Source organism: Onychostoma macrolepis, chromosome 13 (genome assembly GCF_012432095.1).
Source record: "Onychostoma macrolepis isolate SWU-2019 chromosome 13, ASM1243209v1, whole genome shotgun sequence".
NCBI classification, from domain to species: Eukaryota; Metazoa; Chordata; class Actinopteri; order Cypriniformes; family Cyprinidae; genus Onychostoma; species Onychostoma macrolepis.
In genome coordinates this window covers 22,643,457-22,658,285 of record NC_081167.1, presented here as the reverse complement: position 1 = coordinate 22,658,285, position 14,829 = coordinate 22,643,457, and the positions used below count along the sequence as shown (strand labels likewise).

At 36.6% G+C, this 14,829-nt stretch overlaps 1 protein-coding gene across 3 annotated transcripts in view; it reads left to right on the top strand.

Annotated features, from left to right (window-relative positions):
• The first annotated feature begins 3,433 nt into the window (after nt 1-3,433).
• Nucleotides 3,434-14,829, top strand: part of map3k4 (mitogen-activated protein kinase kinase kinase 4) — a 38,463-nt gene continuing 27,067 nt past the window's right edge. Inside the window, exon 1 of one of the 3 annotated variants that reach the window (XM_058795014.1) lies at nt 3,434-3,890. In XM_058795014.1, coding sequence (XP_058650997.1) covers nt 3,868-3,890 — 23 coding nt within the window. In that variant the 5' untranslated portion in view covers nt 3,434-3,867. Of the gene's footprint in view, nt 3,891-4,752; nt 4,945-14,829 lie in introns of those variants that run through there. The other 2 variants (XM_058795013.1, XM_058795015.1) reach the window with 2 other exon arrangements.

The following is a 14,829-nucleotide window of genomic DNA, read 5'->3' as shown; positions in this document are numbered from 1 at the left end:
GTTTATTTATTTTTATTTTATTTTATTTATTTTTTGCAAGATTTTATATTTTGCCTTCAAATAGGCCCAGGCAAAAAATGCACACAAAAAAAAAATGCACACACACACACACACACACACACACACACAAAAGTCCCGCATTAGGGCAATTCACCCCACATGCCACAAGTTTACTGATAAACACAATCAAAGTGTCACATATTTCTGAACTATGGCCCTGTTTTCTATAGCTACATACAGTGAGAGTTTCATTCTTTTATATGGCCTTGTTTCTTGAAGATGATGCAGACATGAGGGCGACTGTTTCCAAGGTAACAGTCTGTGCAAGTTGGTGAGGTGGTGGAATCTGGGTTCAGCTGAGAAAAAGGTTCGTCTTCATTCACCAGTGTTCCTGCTTGGAGCAGTGGACAAAATAACATATAAACATGTATACTTTTGTCAAGAAAAAGTGTAAAATACAGATAAAGTGTATTAATACTTGATCTGATCTAATACTTGATAATATCTGATCTGATGAGTCATCTTGATACCAAGATGTCTTGCCATTTTTTTTTTTTTAAAGAGATACTGGTTTGATTAACTTTTTGCATTTGGTAGCTGTACTTGTAACTGAAATCTGGCCTTTCATTTCTGTCAGACTGTATGGAACAGGGCAGTTTTAACATTTACCAAATCTTTAATTTCTGACCAAAATCATTCAAGTCTTCTGTAACTTTTATATGACTTTAAAAAAAAAAAAAAATCCTCTTCTTTGCCAGGCTGTACAGACGCTAAAAATAGAGGCTGTCCTGTAATAGTATGTTATTTCAAGTTTCTGTACTGGGAATTTAAACCTCTGAGCAGTAAGATGTTAGGCAGGAGATGGATTGCAAAATGTTTGTTTACAGCTCATAAAAATTTGTAGATTATCAGTTTTCACAAAGCAGGGAAAACTGTGTGTGTTGCAGTACTGTAACCGCCATAGACCTTTATTGGGACACATCTCCCTATATTCAGATTAGAAATCAGTCAGTATGTTTTTTTTGTTTTTTTCCCCCGGTGAAATTAAACTTCCAGACTGCAACAATGCTTTTGCCAGTAAAGCATAGCCGTTGACCCGTTTGTGTAACCGTGTAAAATGTCAGAACAGCAAAATGGCGCCACTTAGTGAGAAAATTTGATAGAACACCCGACACAAAGGCAAAAGCGATGCGTTCGTGAATAAGTGAAGAGGGCGACAAATGATACCTTAGTTCTCAAACTGTCTGAGAGTGTTAGGCCATATATAGTAAGACTTTCTAAAAAAGAAAAATATTATGTTGTATTTACAATTTTTTTTATTTAAATACACGGTTGTTTCTACTCACACTTAGCTGTCATGACATTTAGAAATCAGCACTGCTGGATTCTCTGCGGTTCAGCCGTGAAGTCTTTATCCTAAAATGACCTGTAAACTGTTATCATAGTCTTAAACTAACATATTCTTGTCAGTTATTCTGCTTTATCGATTTAACAGTCTGCAACAATCTCCTAAACAAGATTTTTTTTTTTTTTTTGTAGATACTGTATATGTGAACATGGAAATCAAAGAATTTTCATTCTTGGAAATCAAAGAATTCATGTGTGGTTCATGATATTATATTTCTTTTAGCAACATTTTGAAAGATCAAGCAGTATCTGCCTACATTTTTATCAGCTGATGGACTTAATATTTATTTTACTTGTGATAAACATGGTTTCTGTTGAAAAAAATAATAATATTGTGAATCTTTCAAAACGGCATGTCTTGTTTGGAATCATAAAAATACAGATGTACATGTAAGAGTTATTAAATATATTTTATTTACATTCAAATCACCTCAGGATTTTTTGGAATAATTTCAAAATTTCAATTCAAAGCAAAGTAAAGCAACATGTATGTCTTTGATGTGGTGCTATATGATTAAGCAGTAATTCCTGCTCAACTGGACTGAACATTATAATTATATTTTTATAGGGAATGTGCATGCTTTGAAATGTCAATGTAATTAACCAACAAGGTCACAATTATTAAAGAATTATCCACGTAAGAGACAACAAAAGAAAACAATTTATGACTCAGGCAATCAAAAGTATTTCATTATTTATAAGCTCACATATGCCTCAATTGTTTATTCTTGGCGTTAAAAAACTTCAGTGTGGCCTATCTAACTGTGCTTTGGACATGACACCCTCCTGATCAATCTCTATCATAGTTCAGTGAGTTTCTTAAGTTCTGCAAGGTGTTGTTTCAAACACATTAACCTCCTGCTGCACCCTGTTCTATTGCTCTCTGTCTCAGTCTGGAGTCATGAACTGACCTCCAAATACATGTGTATTTCTCATCAGGATCAGGCTGTGCTCTGAGGCATCTTTTCATACCTTTAGTATGAATAGCTGCCCCTCCTATTTACAGTCTATTGAGCTGTGTATCTTGACACCTTTGTGTCCTTTTCTACCTTTATTAATATGTTTAGCTCTGTTTTCTCTAACAACCTTATCTGGCAAAAGATTCAGTAAAACTTAAGGTGAATGAATTAAAGTTTACATAAGATAGTTTTGATTTGACCATACAGTATCCAGAATGACAAATATAGGCCTCACGATATAAGCATATATTTAATAGTCATATGAAAATATATGCATCAAAGTTAAATGGATAAATAAAATTAGAAAAAGAAACTATTTTAGTACATTTAAGCTGAGAAAAACAACTAGTACGATTTACTTAATTTGTATTTTTTAAGTCTTTTCAAATAAATTTAACAGTTGTAAAACTAAGAAAATGTCTTTCTGTTTATTCCAGTTCATTATTCAAAGTTGTAAGTAAATTTTAATTTAACATAAAAGTAAAGTAAATCTAACTTGATTATTTAACATGAAATTTATAAATTATGCATACATATATATATTTTTTAATTTTCATAAAACATTAAAATGTATGAGTAAATGTAATTTGAGCAATGGAAATCTCATTAAAAGCTGTGAATAAAATAAATTAATAGCCTACATCAAATTTAGATCATTTAAAAGTGGCTAAAAGTCTACACTTGTTAATTTATATATATATATATATATATATATATATATATATATATATATATAAAATAATCCAAGAAAAATTATGTCAGATATTTTTCCACCTTTAATGTGATATTGAAATCAACAACATTCATTATAATAAACAAACAGAAAGTTAGAAAATAATAATAATAATATGAAATTAGTTAACGTAAAATGCTTTTTATTATAAAACATTAGAATGACAATTATTTAATTTAATTTAATTTAATTTAATTTAATTTAATTAAATTAATTTAATTTAATTTAATTTAATTTAATTTAATTATTACTACAATTAAAAACAGTTGTTATTATAATTATTAGACTTTTTTCCAAACTGTGTACAGCAGAGCTACAGTTACGAAAGAAACATGTCCTTTATTAAATTGCATTATTTTAAGTGATGTGCACAAATTAGCACAATGCATTTGTGCGCCCCTATGTCCGAAGAACGCAGGTCAAAATCTGGCAGATGGATCTATTGTAAGGCGTTTTTTTTCTGCAGTTCCTGGGAGCGTCTGAACGGGGCGGCCGTGATCCGGTCGGTCGCAGCAGCGGGTCTGGTGTACTGCACGAGCTGCCGTAGAGTCAGTGTGTGTCACTCCCTCATCAGCGGCTCGCTGCTGGAAACATGGCGTCAGTGCACACACGGGCGAGCCTCAACTCTGCAGACGGATAGAGAAAGAAAGTGTGCACCGGGACTCATATCGCACACCAGTCTTTGCAAAGTCGACCTCTCTTTTCCTGGACATGTTTTGTTTCATGCACGGGTGAACGGAGAGCACTCCCGTCGATTCGGCCCCGGTTATGGAGCCTCCGGATGAGATCAGGTAAGGGAAGCGCATCAGAACCAGCGCGAGCGTATTTGAGTCTGTGTGTCTGTATGCATATATATATATATGTGTGTGTGTGTGTGTGTGATCACGCAAGTACACAGCCGGGATTCAGGACACGCTGCCAAATAGTGCACCTATTGAGACCGTATTGGGCGCGACTAGAGCGCATGCGCGCTGCAGCTTAAACCCGCTTGTGATGGGAAATCCGAATCATTTCTGCGAATCGCTCGCTTCAGCAGGACTTAGATTCTAGTATATTATGACAGACCGCCACTGCATATTTTATGCTTTAAAGAAGCCGCTGTTTATTACGTATTTATATAGTTTTATTATTAACGGTGTAATTTAATGTTCATTTTGTTGCAGCCGTGATTTAGCTCTTTTAAAAGCAAAAACTTAAACTGATAAACGTTCCTTGAGTTTTAATAAAATGCTTTATTAAGACTTTTATGTGAGCTGATAAAACTGGAATAGAGAAAAAAGTTTAAGTAATAAGTTCACCCAAAAATTTAAATTTTATCATCATTTATTCACCCTTTTGGTTGTTCAAAACTTGTATGTTTACTATTCAAAAACCAACCAGTTGCTGGTACCCATTGACGTCCATAGCGTGGAAAATGTCAATGGGAACTTACCAACATTTTTTCAGAATATCGTCTTTTTTATTCAGCAGAATAAAGAAATTCATACAGGTCTGGGACAACTTGAAGGAGAATAAATATTTGAACAAAAATGACACATTTTTGGGGGGGTTGAACTGCTCAGCTCGATTCAGTCCAGTTCAGATCGCTTTGTATGCAGTTCAATTCTTCGAAAAGAACCGACTCACTAGAATGATCCATTCACGAATCGGGCATCGCTGCATCTCGCTTCCTGCCACAAAGTGAACCCGCTTTGCAGCGCAACACTAAGCAGAATTTCACATTAAAGTTGCAAACTTTTGTACAGGGATTGAAAACGGCTACCTCAACGCCAGCGTATGCACGATTACATCCGTTTCTGTGAGGAACACACAGTGTTGATGGAAACAAGCCGAGCTGTGGGAAAGGTAAAGAGATTGTGCGTCTATGTGCAAGATCATTGTATTCAGCTAGCGCGCGTTATGTGCGGCGTCCCTCTCTTTCAGTTTCTGCAGTGTGCCTTTTAAAGTTTCTGGAATGTGTACCATTTCAGTGTGTTGTTGCATGAACAGATCACCGGTTATATCCGGTCTCGATCTCAGGGTGCGATTATACATTTTGAGATTGTCGGTTCAATGTTCAAGTTTGTTTGCATCATTCCTCGAGTGCAATTTGAGTTGCACAGAAATCTAAAAAACAACAAGCACTATGAGTGAAGTTGGACGTTGATCCGATAGCTGGGATGAAGCAACAGTCGTGATTGAATATAAAATATCTAGCCGGTCCATCACGAGTCCTATGAGTCAGATTGACACACACTCCCTCAGTGATTTGGGGAAATGTTTGATTTGCTATTCCCAGAAATCACCCGGCTGCGCTCTGCTGAGCAGGAATTCTTGGGTTTGACGTGTAGCATCTAATTTCCGAGTGTTGTAATCAGGGAATTTAGTTGTTTGTTTTTTTTTTTTTTTTTAAATACACTGCTGTTTGGAGTTGTTTTGAGACCTATGTGAACTGTACAGCTTGTTCTGGAATATTATTTTCCCCCATATCTCTTGTTGGCCTGTGGCCACATGCCTTTTTTGCAGTGCGTTATTTGCTGTCATAAATGTCCTCTTACATTTGAGTCCTCCTGTTTAAGATCAGGTTCAGAAAGTGTTGTTTGCCCACTGCCATATGCACAAGGTTTTAGCTGATAAAGCCCAGTGGAATGTTTTGTTGGAGTGTTTTCATAGTTTTGTCTCTTATGACCCCACGCAACGTCACTAAAAGTGTTTGCCCTGAATGCCTGGCGACAGCTTCTCAAGAATGCCTTGTTTTGTCTCTTTTCCTGCTCTCCCCACCCTTCCTAGCAATTCTTCTTGATAAACTGCTTTCATTGGTGAGTGTTAATTGTAGAGATAACTGGTTTAGTTGGCAAGACCAGAGATTTGTTGTGCACTTTATTATTTTTTTTTATTTTTTATTGTGCAGTTCATGTGAACTGGACTGCTACAAGGTGAACTGTAAAATCAGAGTGCATTGGCATTTATAGGTTGGAAAATTGCTTAGTGTGTCAAGAATGTATTTCTTGTCCTTGTGTGGTAACTTAAGGTCAGGTTGATGCCTCTGAACACTTTGGAAACTTTAGTGCGTATGTTATTGGCTTTTCTTCAGCTTTCAAGCAAGAAATTCTTCAATATGGTTGATTAACTTGCAGAACTGATGTTTTGACGTTTTACGTCATTGTGTAGCATGCTGTAAATCCCATCCCTGTTCATTTATGACCACAAGCATGCCTCAATTCCAGGATGTGGTGCACTAAAAGAATGTTGACCTCGCGTCCTGGAGGCACCCGTGGCTGGATCTCATTAATTTATTTCTTTGCACAGTCCATGGTGAGGTGCAATTCAATTCAGATTGCTTTGGTAAAATCCCGTTTTTCCCTTACAGCCATTGTTACCAAGTAGATTCATTGTTTAAAGCGTGAAGTAAACCAAACGTAAAATCAACAAGTAAATCAATTGTTTATGTCACGAGACAATGATTTTTATCAGGACAGTCTTTGCAGGACATGTTTTGTAAAACAGACCCAGAAAAACTTAATCTTTTATGAATGGTGTTATGTATATTCAAAATATGAAGTTAAGAAGTTAATGTTTATTGTAATATTTGTGATTTTGGAATGCTGAATTTTTGCCAAGAAATAGCTTGTGAAACTGATATGGTAATTAATATAAATACAATAATAAAATATAATCAATGCATGCTTTTGCACTTTTTCATGAAACATGCATCATTTTAATTTATATAGCAAAATAATGTAGCAATGAACAGCAAATACCTTATTTAGTAAGATGTTCAAAAGCATGCAATATGGCATGCAGTAAACGTTGTTGCATGAGTGATGCAAGCAAATAGTTGAATCAGTGTTTTGAACTAAATTTAAAAAAAGAGATAATATCGAGTATATAGATGATATTTTCTTTTTCCATTTTTTTAAAATTGATTTTGCATATCTGACATAAGGAGTATGCAAAATTGGCCTACTAGCCAAATAAAAACTTTTTTTGTCATTGCCAAAATAATTTAGATATTGGATATTTCAAGCAGCCCTAGTAGTTCACACAGCTGTGCTCTGAAGCCACACATGATGCTTTTGTGGTTTTATATGCATGTTTCTGATAATTATTTCCTCTGTGCGCTGTATTTTGGTTGCAAGTTTAGTATTTTGGTTTGTATGTTAGCCAAGCACCTGCATCTCTCTCTGCCCAGCGGAGCTTCAGCCCACTGTGTCCTCTTTTTGACTTGTCTTCAGGAAGGAAGTACCGAGATGTAATACTTATCATCCTAAAGCGATAACTTGTCTAACTAAACTCCCAAAACAGTCTTTAGTTTCTCATGTAATACCTTCCATTATGTTTTCAATTGTCCGGAGAGGGTGTGCACCAGGCGTGGAGGTTAGAATAGCGGCTTATGTTGAGTCCTCAATGCAGAGGTATCGGCTAGACAAGGTTGGTGGATTTTCATTGGTCCCTCATGCAACACACTCAGTCCATTCTGCTCCGCATGCTCTTGTCTTAATGTCACCCACCCACACACACACACACACACACACACACACACACATACATTAATCATTCTGCCTTGTGGCCTCAAATGGTCATTATGCGGACACAGGAAATGATATTGTACAAATCTGTGGCATAGTGATGGGAAATAGAGCAAAGGAAGTGGCTTGTTTTAAAATTAGAGGAAGTCTGCTTTAACATTCCTGGAACTCACTTTTCATAATGTGACATTGTGCTATTATCCAGTTCATTCATCCACGGCCAACATCAGTCACTCCATGCATAAGCTGTATAGGCTACAATTATAGCAATGAATCATAGATCTAATTTGTGCCTATAGAGATCTTATTTAAGAGGCCAACCTTTAACTTGACAAGCAACATTACTTTGAGTCATGCAATTATAGGAAATGTGTTTTCTTGCAGAATGCAGATGTATTCTTAGCATGGAAGTGTGTGTATGGTGTGACATGGAGGATGCAAATCAATGAGACCGAAACCTCAAAGTGCTGCACTTGTGCTGCTTTCACAATAAGGAAAATGTGCAGGAATGACCTTCTGCATCTTGATAGGCTTGGTAATATAGTTTAGTAATAGCCCGAGTGCATCGCCTTTGACTGTGCAGTAGGACATAATTCTGACAGGCCATGGAAACCAGTTTACATTTGTACATTTGTAGACACTTCTATCTACAGTGCATTTGATTAACATTAATAAATATTCACAAAATAACTACTTGGAAAATATTTTAAAGCTCTAATGTGTAATTTCTGCACCAAAACATCAGCACCAATCAGAACTGCAAATAAGGTTGATTTTAAACAGTCCCAGCGCAAACATTAAGCATTAGTTGAGCCGGTGTTTTCTTCTCATTCGGGCTGCTCAAACAAATTGCTTGCAATTTTATTTGGTTCTGCTTGTGATACAGAAATGACACACTTCAATTTTATCTTATTTGCAGACTCAGAACCACATATGCAAAAACCCAAACCAAAATCATTACACTTCCTTACATGGATTGTACCTTCGTGTCTGTGAGGAAATATTAAATATCAATTGCATGACAACATGAGCTCAGAGAAAAACACTCAAGGGAACATCACAGGCCAGTGGAGTTGTTTACTAACAACGTCTCTGGATTTTATTTCTAGTGCTTGTGGGGAAAGGCCATATGGATGTAAGTTTGGTGCTTGGGCTGCAATTAACAACTGTTTTGATAATCAATTAATCTGTTAGATTTTTTTTAAATCTAATTGCTGTTATGATGCATTGTTTTGCAGATATACACTATTATTCAAAGGTTTTTGGGTTTTAATCAGCAAGGGCACATTAAATTGATAATGTTACAAAAGATTTCCTTTTCAAATAAATGCTGTTCTTTTGAACGTTCTGTTCTTCAAAGAAATCTGACATTTCTTGGTTTCCACAAATTATTACCGGTAATCATCACAATTATTTTCAGCATTGATAATAATGGGAAGTGAGAAATATTTGTGTGCGTGTCTATCTTTGGTTACCTGTGTCTCAGTGGTGACTGATAGTGCCCATTCTTTATGTGTCTTGCAGGGCATAGTCTATCAGCCAGTGCCTCAGCAGGGATGTTGTCTGCGTGTTAGAGAAGGAAGTGTGTGAATGTGTGTGTGCACATGCCAGCAGGAGCATAGAATTGCTCGCAAGGTCTTATGTCAAAGTTACATAAGTTTGCGGCATGGTTACTATTTGTTCCGTATTGTCTGTGACATAGTGTTCTTTTAGGTTTTGGCCATGTCTGTGAATGTCCTTTGAAAAGGATTTCATTTATTTTCATTCTCTCTCTCTGTTCATTACAAATCCATGTTTCTTCTGAAAATTTATGTTAGATTTTTCTGTTTCTACAGAAGAGAAAAATTGCAAATATAGGGTGAAGAAAACTGTCAAGAAATATCCAGGTCATATTTTGCCCCAAAATCAAAAGAAAGTGTTTGTATATCAGTCACATGATCTTCAGAAATCATTCTGTTCATTCGGATTGGCTGCTCAAGAAACATTTCTTATCATTCAGTGCATTTACATGCACCCTCTTAATGCGATTATAATGAGATTTTGGAAATGTTGTGCTTAAACTTTACCACATACTTCGATCTAAATAATGCAATTAAGCTCATAATCGTAGCAAACATAATCATATTAACATAGGTGGTATACACCGAGGCTAGCTTTGAAAGCATAAGATTCCACCTTCCCTGCAAATCATTCTCCAAAACCACACCTCCTCCAAAACACATGAACATGCATAGGCAGACCAGAGGCTAACCAGCAACACAATGAGAGACTGTGTTAGTGTAGGGTTGAATGCAACACTGTCAGATTACCTCGTGTCTCATTTACCGGTGAGAAAACATTGCAATGCAAATTGCATAATATTACAATAATAACATCTTCCATTCTCACTTGGTCTGCAATAACATAACTGAATGTGTGGAGATATGCAAATACATATGTTGACAGGCAGGTAAGACAGCCTGTAATAATGTTCGGGCCGAGGGATATGATTGGACAAACCTTTTGTGCTCCTACACCTTCCACAGATGATATAAATACATAAAAATTAATTTAGACCACTAAACCTAGTGATTGCTAATGGATGTGAAGAGGCTTTCTACCAGCGTTGAAAACTGTTTTTGTGGAAACAGCAATACATTTTGTCAGGGTTCTGTGATAAATAGAAAGTTATGCAAGGCAAGGCAAGTTTATTTATATAGCAATTTCATACACAGTGGTAATTCAAAGTGCTTTACATAAAAGGAAGTGAAATAGTCATTAAAAAATAATAATCACAACAATATAAACAAGGAATTAAAAAATAGTAAAAAAAAACAAGGAAATTATATAAAAATTGATTTAATATTAATTTAAAACAGTTAAGAATAGAAAATGATTAAAATGCAGTGCAATTAGTTCGGACGTAGCACAGTGCTCATTCAATAAATGCACAGCTAAACATGAGTTTTGAGTCTGGATTTAAATGTGGCTAATGTTTTAGCACATCTGATCTCTTCTGGAAGCTGGTTCCAACTGCGGGCGGCATAATAGCTAAAAGCGGACTCCCCTTGTTTTGTGTGAACCCTTGGTATTTCTAACTGACACGAGTGGTCTGTTAGGTTTATATTCAGTGAGCATATCTGCAATGTATTTAGGTCCTAGGCCATTGAGTGACTTATAAACGAGTAAAAGTACTTTAAAATCAATCCTAAATGTAACTGGAATTTAGTTGTAAGGACCTGAGGACTGGTGTGATATGCTCAGATTTTCTGGTTCTAGTCAGAATCCTGGCAGCAGTGTTCTGTATGAGCTGCAGCTGTCTAATGGTCTTCTTTGGAAGGCCGGTGAGGAGACCATTACAATAGTCCACCCTACTTGTGATTAAAAGTTTCTCCAAGTCTTGACTGGAAACAAAACATCTAATTCTTGCAATGTTTTTGAGATGATAGTATGCTGATTTAGTTACTGCTTTGACATGACTACTAAAACTAAGGTTTGTTAAACTAAATTTTCTCCTTGTTTAACTGAAGAAAGTTTTGGCACATCCAACTGTTAATTTCATCAGTTCATTGGCAGAGGGAGTCAATGGGGCTATAGTCGTTTGGAGATAAGGCTAGGTAAATCTGGGTATCATCAGCATAGCTGTGATAGGCAATTTGGTTCTTTCTCATTATTTGACGTAGTGGGAGCATATACAGGCTAAACAAGAGCGGTGTAAGAATTGAGCCTTGTGGGACTCCGCATGTCATGGACGTCCAATTAGGCTTATGCTCTCCTATACTCGCATAATAACCTCTCCCTTCTAAGTATGACCTGAACCATTCGAGTACCATCCCAGAAAGCCCGACCCAGTTTTCCAGTCTCTCATGAAGTATGTTATGATCGACAGTGTCAAACGCAGCACTAAGATCTAGTAGTACCAGCACTGATATTTTGCCAGAATCAGAATTAAAGCGAATATCATTTATTATCTTAATGAGTGCTGTCTCTGTGCTGTGATGCGCTCGGAAACCAAATTGAAAATTGTCCAGGTGTCCATTTGAGTTTAAATATTTGTTCAGCTGATTAAAAACTACCTTTTCAATAATCTTACCTATGAAAGGATGATTTGATATTGGTCTATAGTTGCTCAACATGGTGTTATCAAGATTGCGCTTTTTCAGAAGGGGCTTAACAACTGCAGTTTTCAGGGAGTTTGGAAAAGTCCCAGAAAGAAGTGAGGCATTCACCACTTCTAAGAGATCTGCTTCTAAACAGTTAAGCACACTTTTGAAAAAAGATGTAGTAAGTGTGTCAAGATAGCAGGTTGACGATTTAAGGTGCTGTACTATTTCTTCCAAAATTTTGCTATCAGTTGCTTCAAAAACAGACATAGTCTCTTCTTTTTGAAATTGCAGTCGAATCTGTGTGACCTCTCAACAGTAGCAAAAAGAGTGCGAGTGTTTAAGTTACTGTTTATAAGGTTTGAGAAGACGGTCTGTCTAGCTGTGGCTAGTTCCACATTGAAAGCATGAAGGCTGTCTTTATAGATGCTATAGTGAATTTCCAGTTTCGTCTTCAGCTTTTCTGCATTGTTTTGTCATACTCTGAACTGCTGTTGATTTTCTCCAAGATGATTTTTGTCTGCCAGTCGTCTTGCTGACCTTTACCAGAGTAATTTCATCAATAACATTCCCAACTTTTGCGTTAAATGAATCCAGGAGAAGATCAACAGAGTCTGCAGAAATGCTTGGTGTTAAAGATATAGCCTTCATAAATAGTGCAGTAGTGATCTTGTTAATGCATCTCTTTCTGACAGAGACAGATCTAGATTCAGTGGTAACAGAGATCAATATATTAAAGAAAATACAGAAGTGATCAGATAGTGCTACACCCTTAATAACATTGGATGAAATGTTTAGACCTCTACTGATGAGTAAATCTAGAGTGTGTCCACGATTGTGTGTGGGTCCATGCACATGCTGAATCAGGTCAAAAGTGTTTAAAACAGTTATAATTTATTTTGTAGTTTTGATTTCTGCAGTATCTATGTGAATATTAAAATCCCCTGCAATAGTAAAACAGTCAAACTCTGAGGAAATCATTGATAACAGTTCTGTGAACTCCTCAACAAAGGCTGGAGAGTATTCTGGAGGCTTGTAAATAATGATAAACAGAATGCGTAGAGCACCTTTCAGCACAATACCTAGGTATACCTGACCAAATGACACTTGCTTGCATTGATAAACATCTTTAAATAGAGCAGCTACACCTCTACCTCTCCTAACAGTCCTGCAGACACTTGTAAAATTAAAGTTAGGAGGGACTGTTTCATTGAGGACTGTTGCACTGCAGCTGTCTTCTAGCCATGTTTCATTTAGAAACATAAAAAATTGTTTGTGGTTAAGTCATTAAAAGAATAAACTTAGATTTTTTTTTAAACCAATTTAATGCCTACTTGTTGAATAGAAGTGTTTCTTTAAAAATTCCCCTTTTGATTTTGGGGTGAAAATGTTTAACATTGCAAATTTAGCTCCCAAGTTCTTATAAAGAGTTGTACACTTTTTGCATATGATCATGTTCATTTAGTGGGAAACTTTATGGGGCCCAGAACTTTTTTTTTTTTTTTTTTTGAGTTTCTAGGTCCAATGAGCATGTTGTTATAATGTAAAGGATCTTAGTGGGCTCCATTCGGTCCAAATTCTGATTTTTGAATAAATACTTAAAAATGTCTCTCTAGTTCATTGAATATTGTAGTAATATTTTAGTATATTGAATACAAGTATTCAAAAACATTAACAATTTGAGCGATATCATTCATTCCTATCACTGGCTGCAACCAGCCATTAGACGCTGAGACCGTCTGGTCCACGTGCCGCTCGCACACAATGAAGCACTGCAGGCTACAACAATGACTCCAGTGGTGGATAGGGTCAGAGTTCACTGGCTTCTCTTGACTGCAGAGAGGCAGATGTGGTCAGCTCTGTTTATGGCCCTTGTCAAAGGCTGTAACATTCCTCTGCTCTATAGTTTTGTTGCTGATAACCTTGGATGAGCTATTCAGTAGACCTGAGCTCCATATGCAGCCGTAAATCAACAGCTTGTGTTACTTTTGTACGTTATGGGGTTGCACTCCGTGGTGCTTCTGTGGGTTGGATGCCTTTCAGTGGGGTGATAGTACACAGGCGGAATTCTCTAGACCTTTCTGCTCTAGTGCTCAAGCAGCGTTCAATGGAGATACGTCATGACAACCAAACAAACAGCCAGAGCCTGGGTGATTTCACCATTTCCTGTGTCATTCCTGAAGGGTTTGGTCACAGTTAGACTCTGCCCAGGGCTGCACCTTTAAACACAAACACTCTGTCACCCTCCCAGCAAGCTTTTGAGAGTTGGACTAGGCTGTTTGAGCCTAAATTTTGCACACAAACAACCTGCATGCAACTAGTTTAGTTTCTGTACTGATATTTACATGTGATTGTTCATATTTGCTCACAGAGAGAAAGAAGTAGAAGTTATGGAAACTTTCTTATTGCTTGTGTGGTCGAGTTTTCAGAAATTATGATATTGCCTGCTGTGTTCATTGTTGAAAAACACACATTAATTTGCATGCAGTGTGTAAATGTAGGGTTGCTCGATTGATCAAAGTAGCTGAAAACATGATATGACTTCGCATGATTGTCAAATCCCAAAGTCTCCAGCTTAATTAAATAAATATATGTGCTGCATGTTTGAAGAGTGGCAATGTGGCGTTTTAAACATTAGCAGCTCATAGTCTGGTGGGTTTTTTTTAATTTCGGGTTTTTTAGTTTCAGAACGGCTTGATTTGCAGAAAATGCTGCTCCTCATGGACTCATCTCTGCATGCATTGTGAGTTTGGGTCGATTATAATGTGCATTTGGGAACGCGTCGTGCCAACAATCCTCCCAAACTTGTAATAAGAAGCGCTTATAAACCGACTGTTGTCAACAAAAGAGAAGCTTTAAAGGCTCCTTGCAGTTTTCAACCATAAAGTCATTTTAAAGTTTGAAAATAAAGAAATTGAGATGATAAATGTTAGAATTGTCTTTATACAGTTTTACTTTCAAATAAAGTTTTTTTTTTTTTTTTTTTTGATCAGAAAAGTCACGATTTGATTTTTTTTTCCTCCCAAATTGTGCAACCATTGTAAACGGTGATAAAGTGATGTGAGTCAGCTAAATGTAAATGGTGGGTCTTGGGGTGGCATCCATATGTTAAGTGGCGGCAGCGGTGGGGTGCAGGGTGT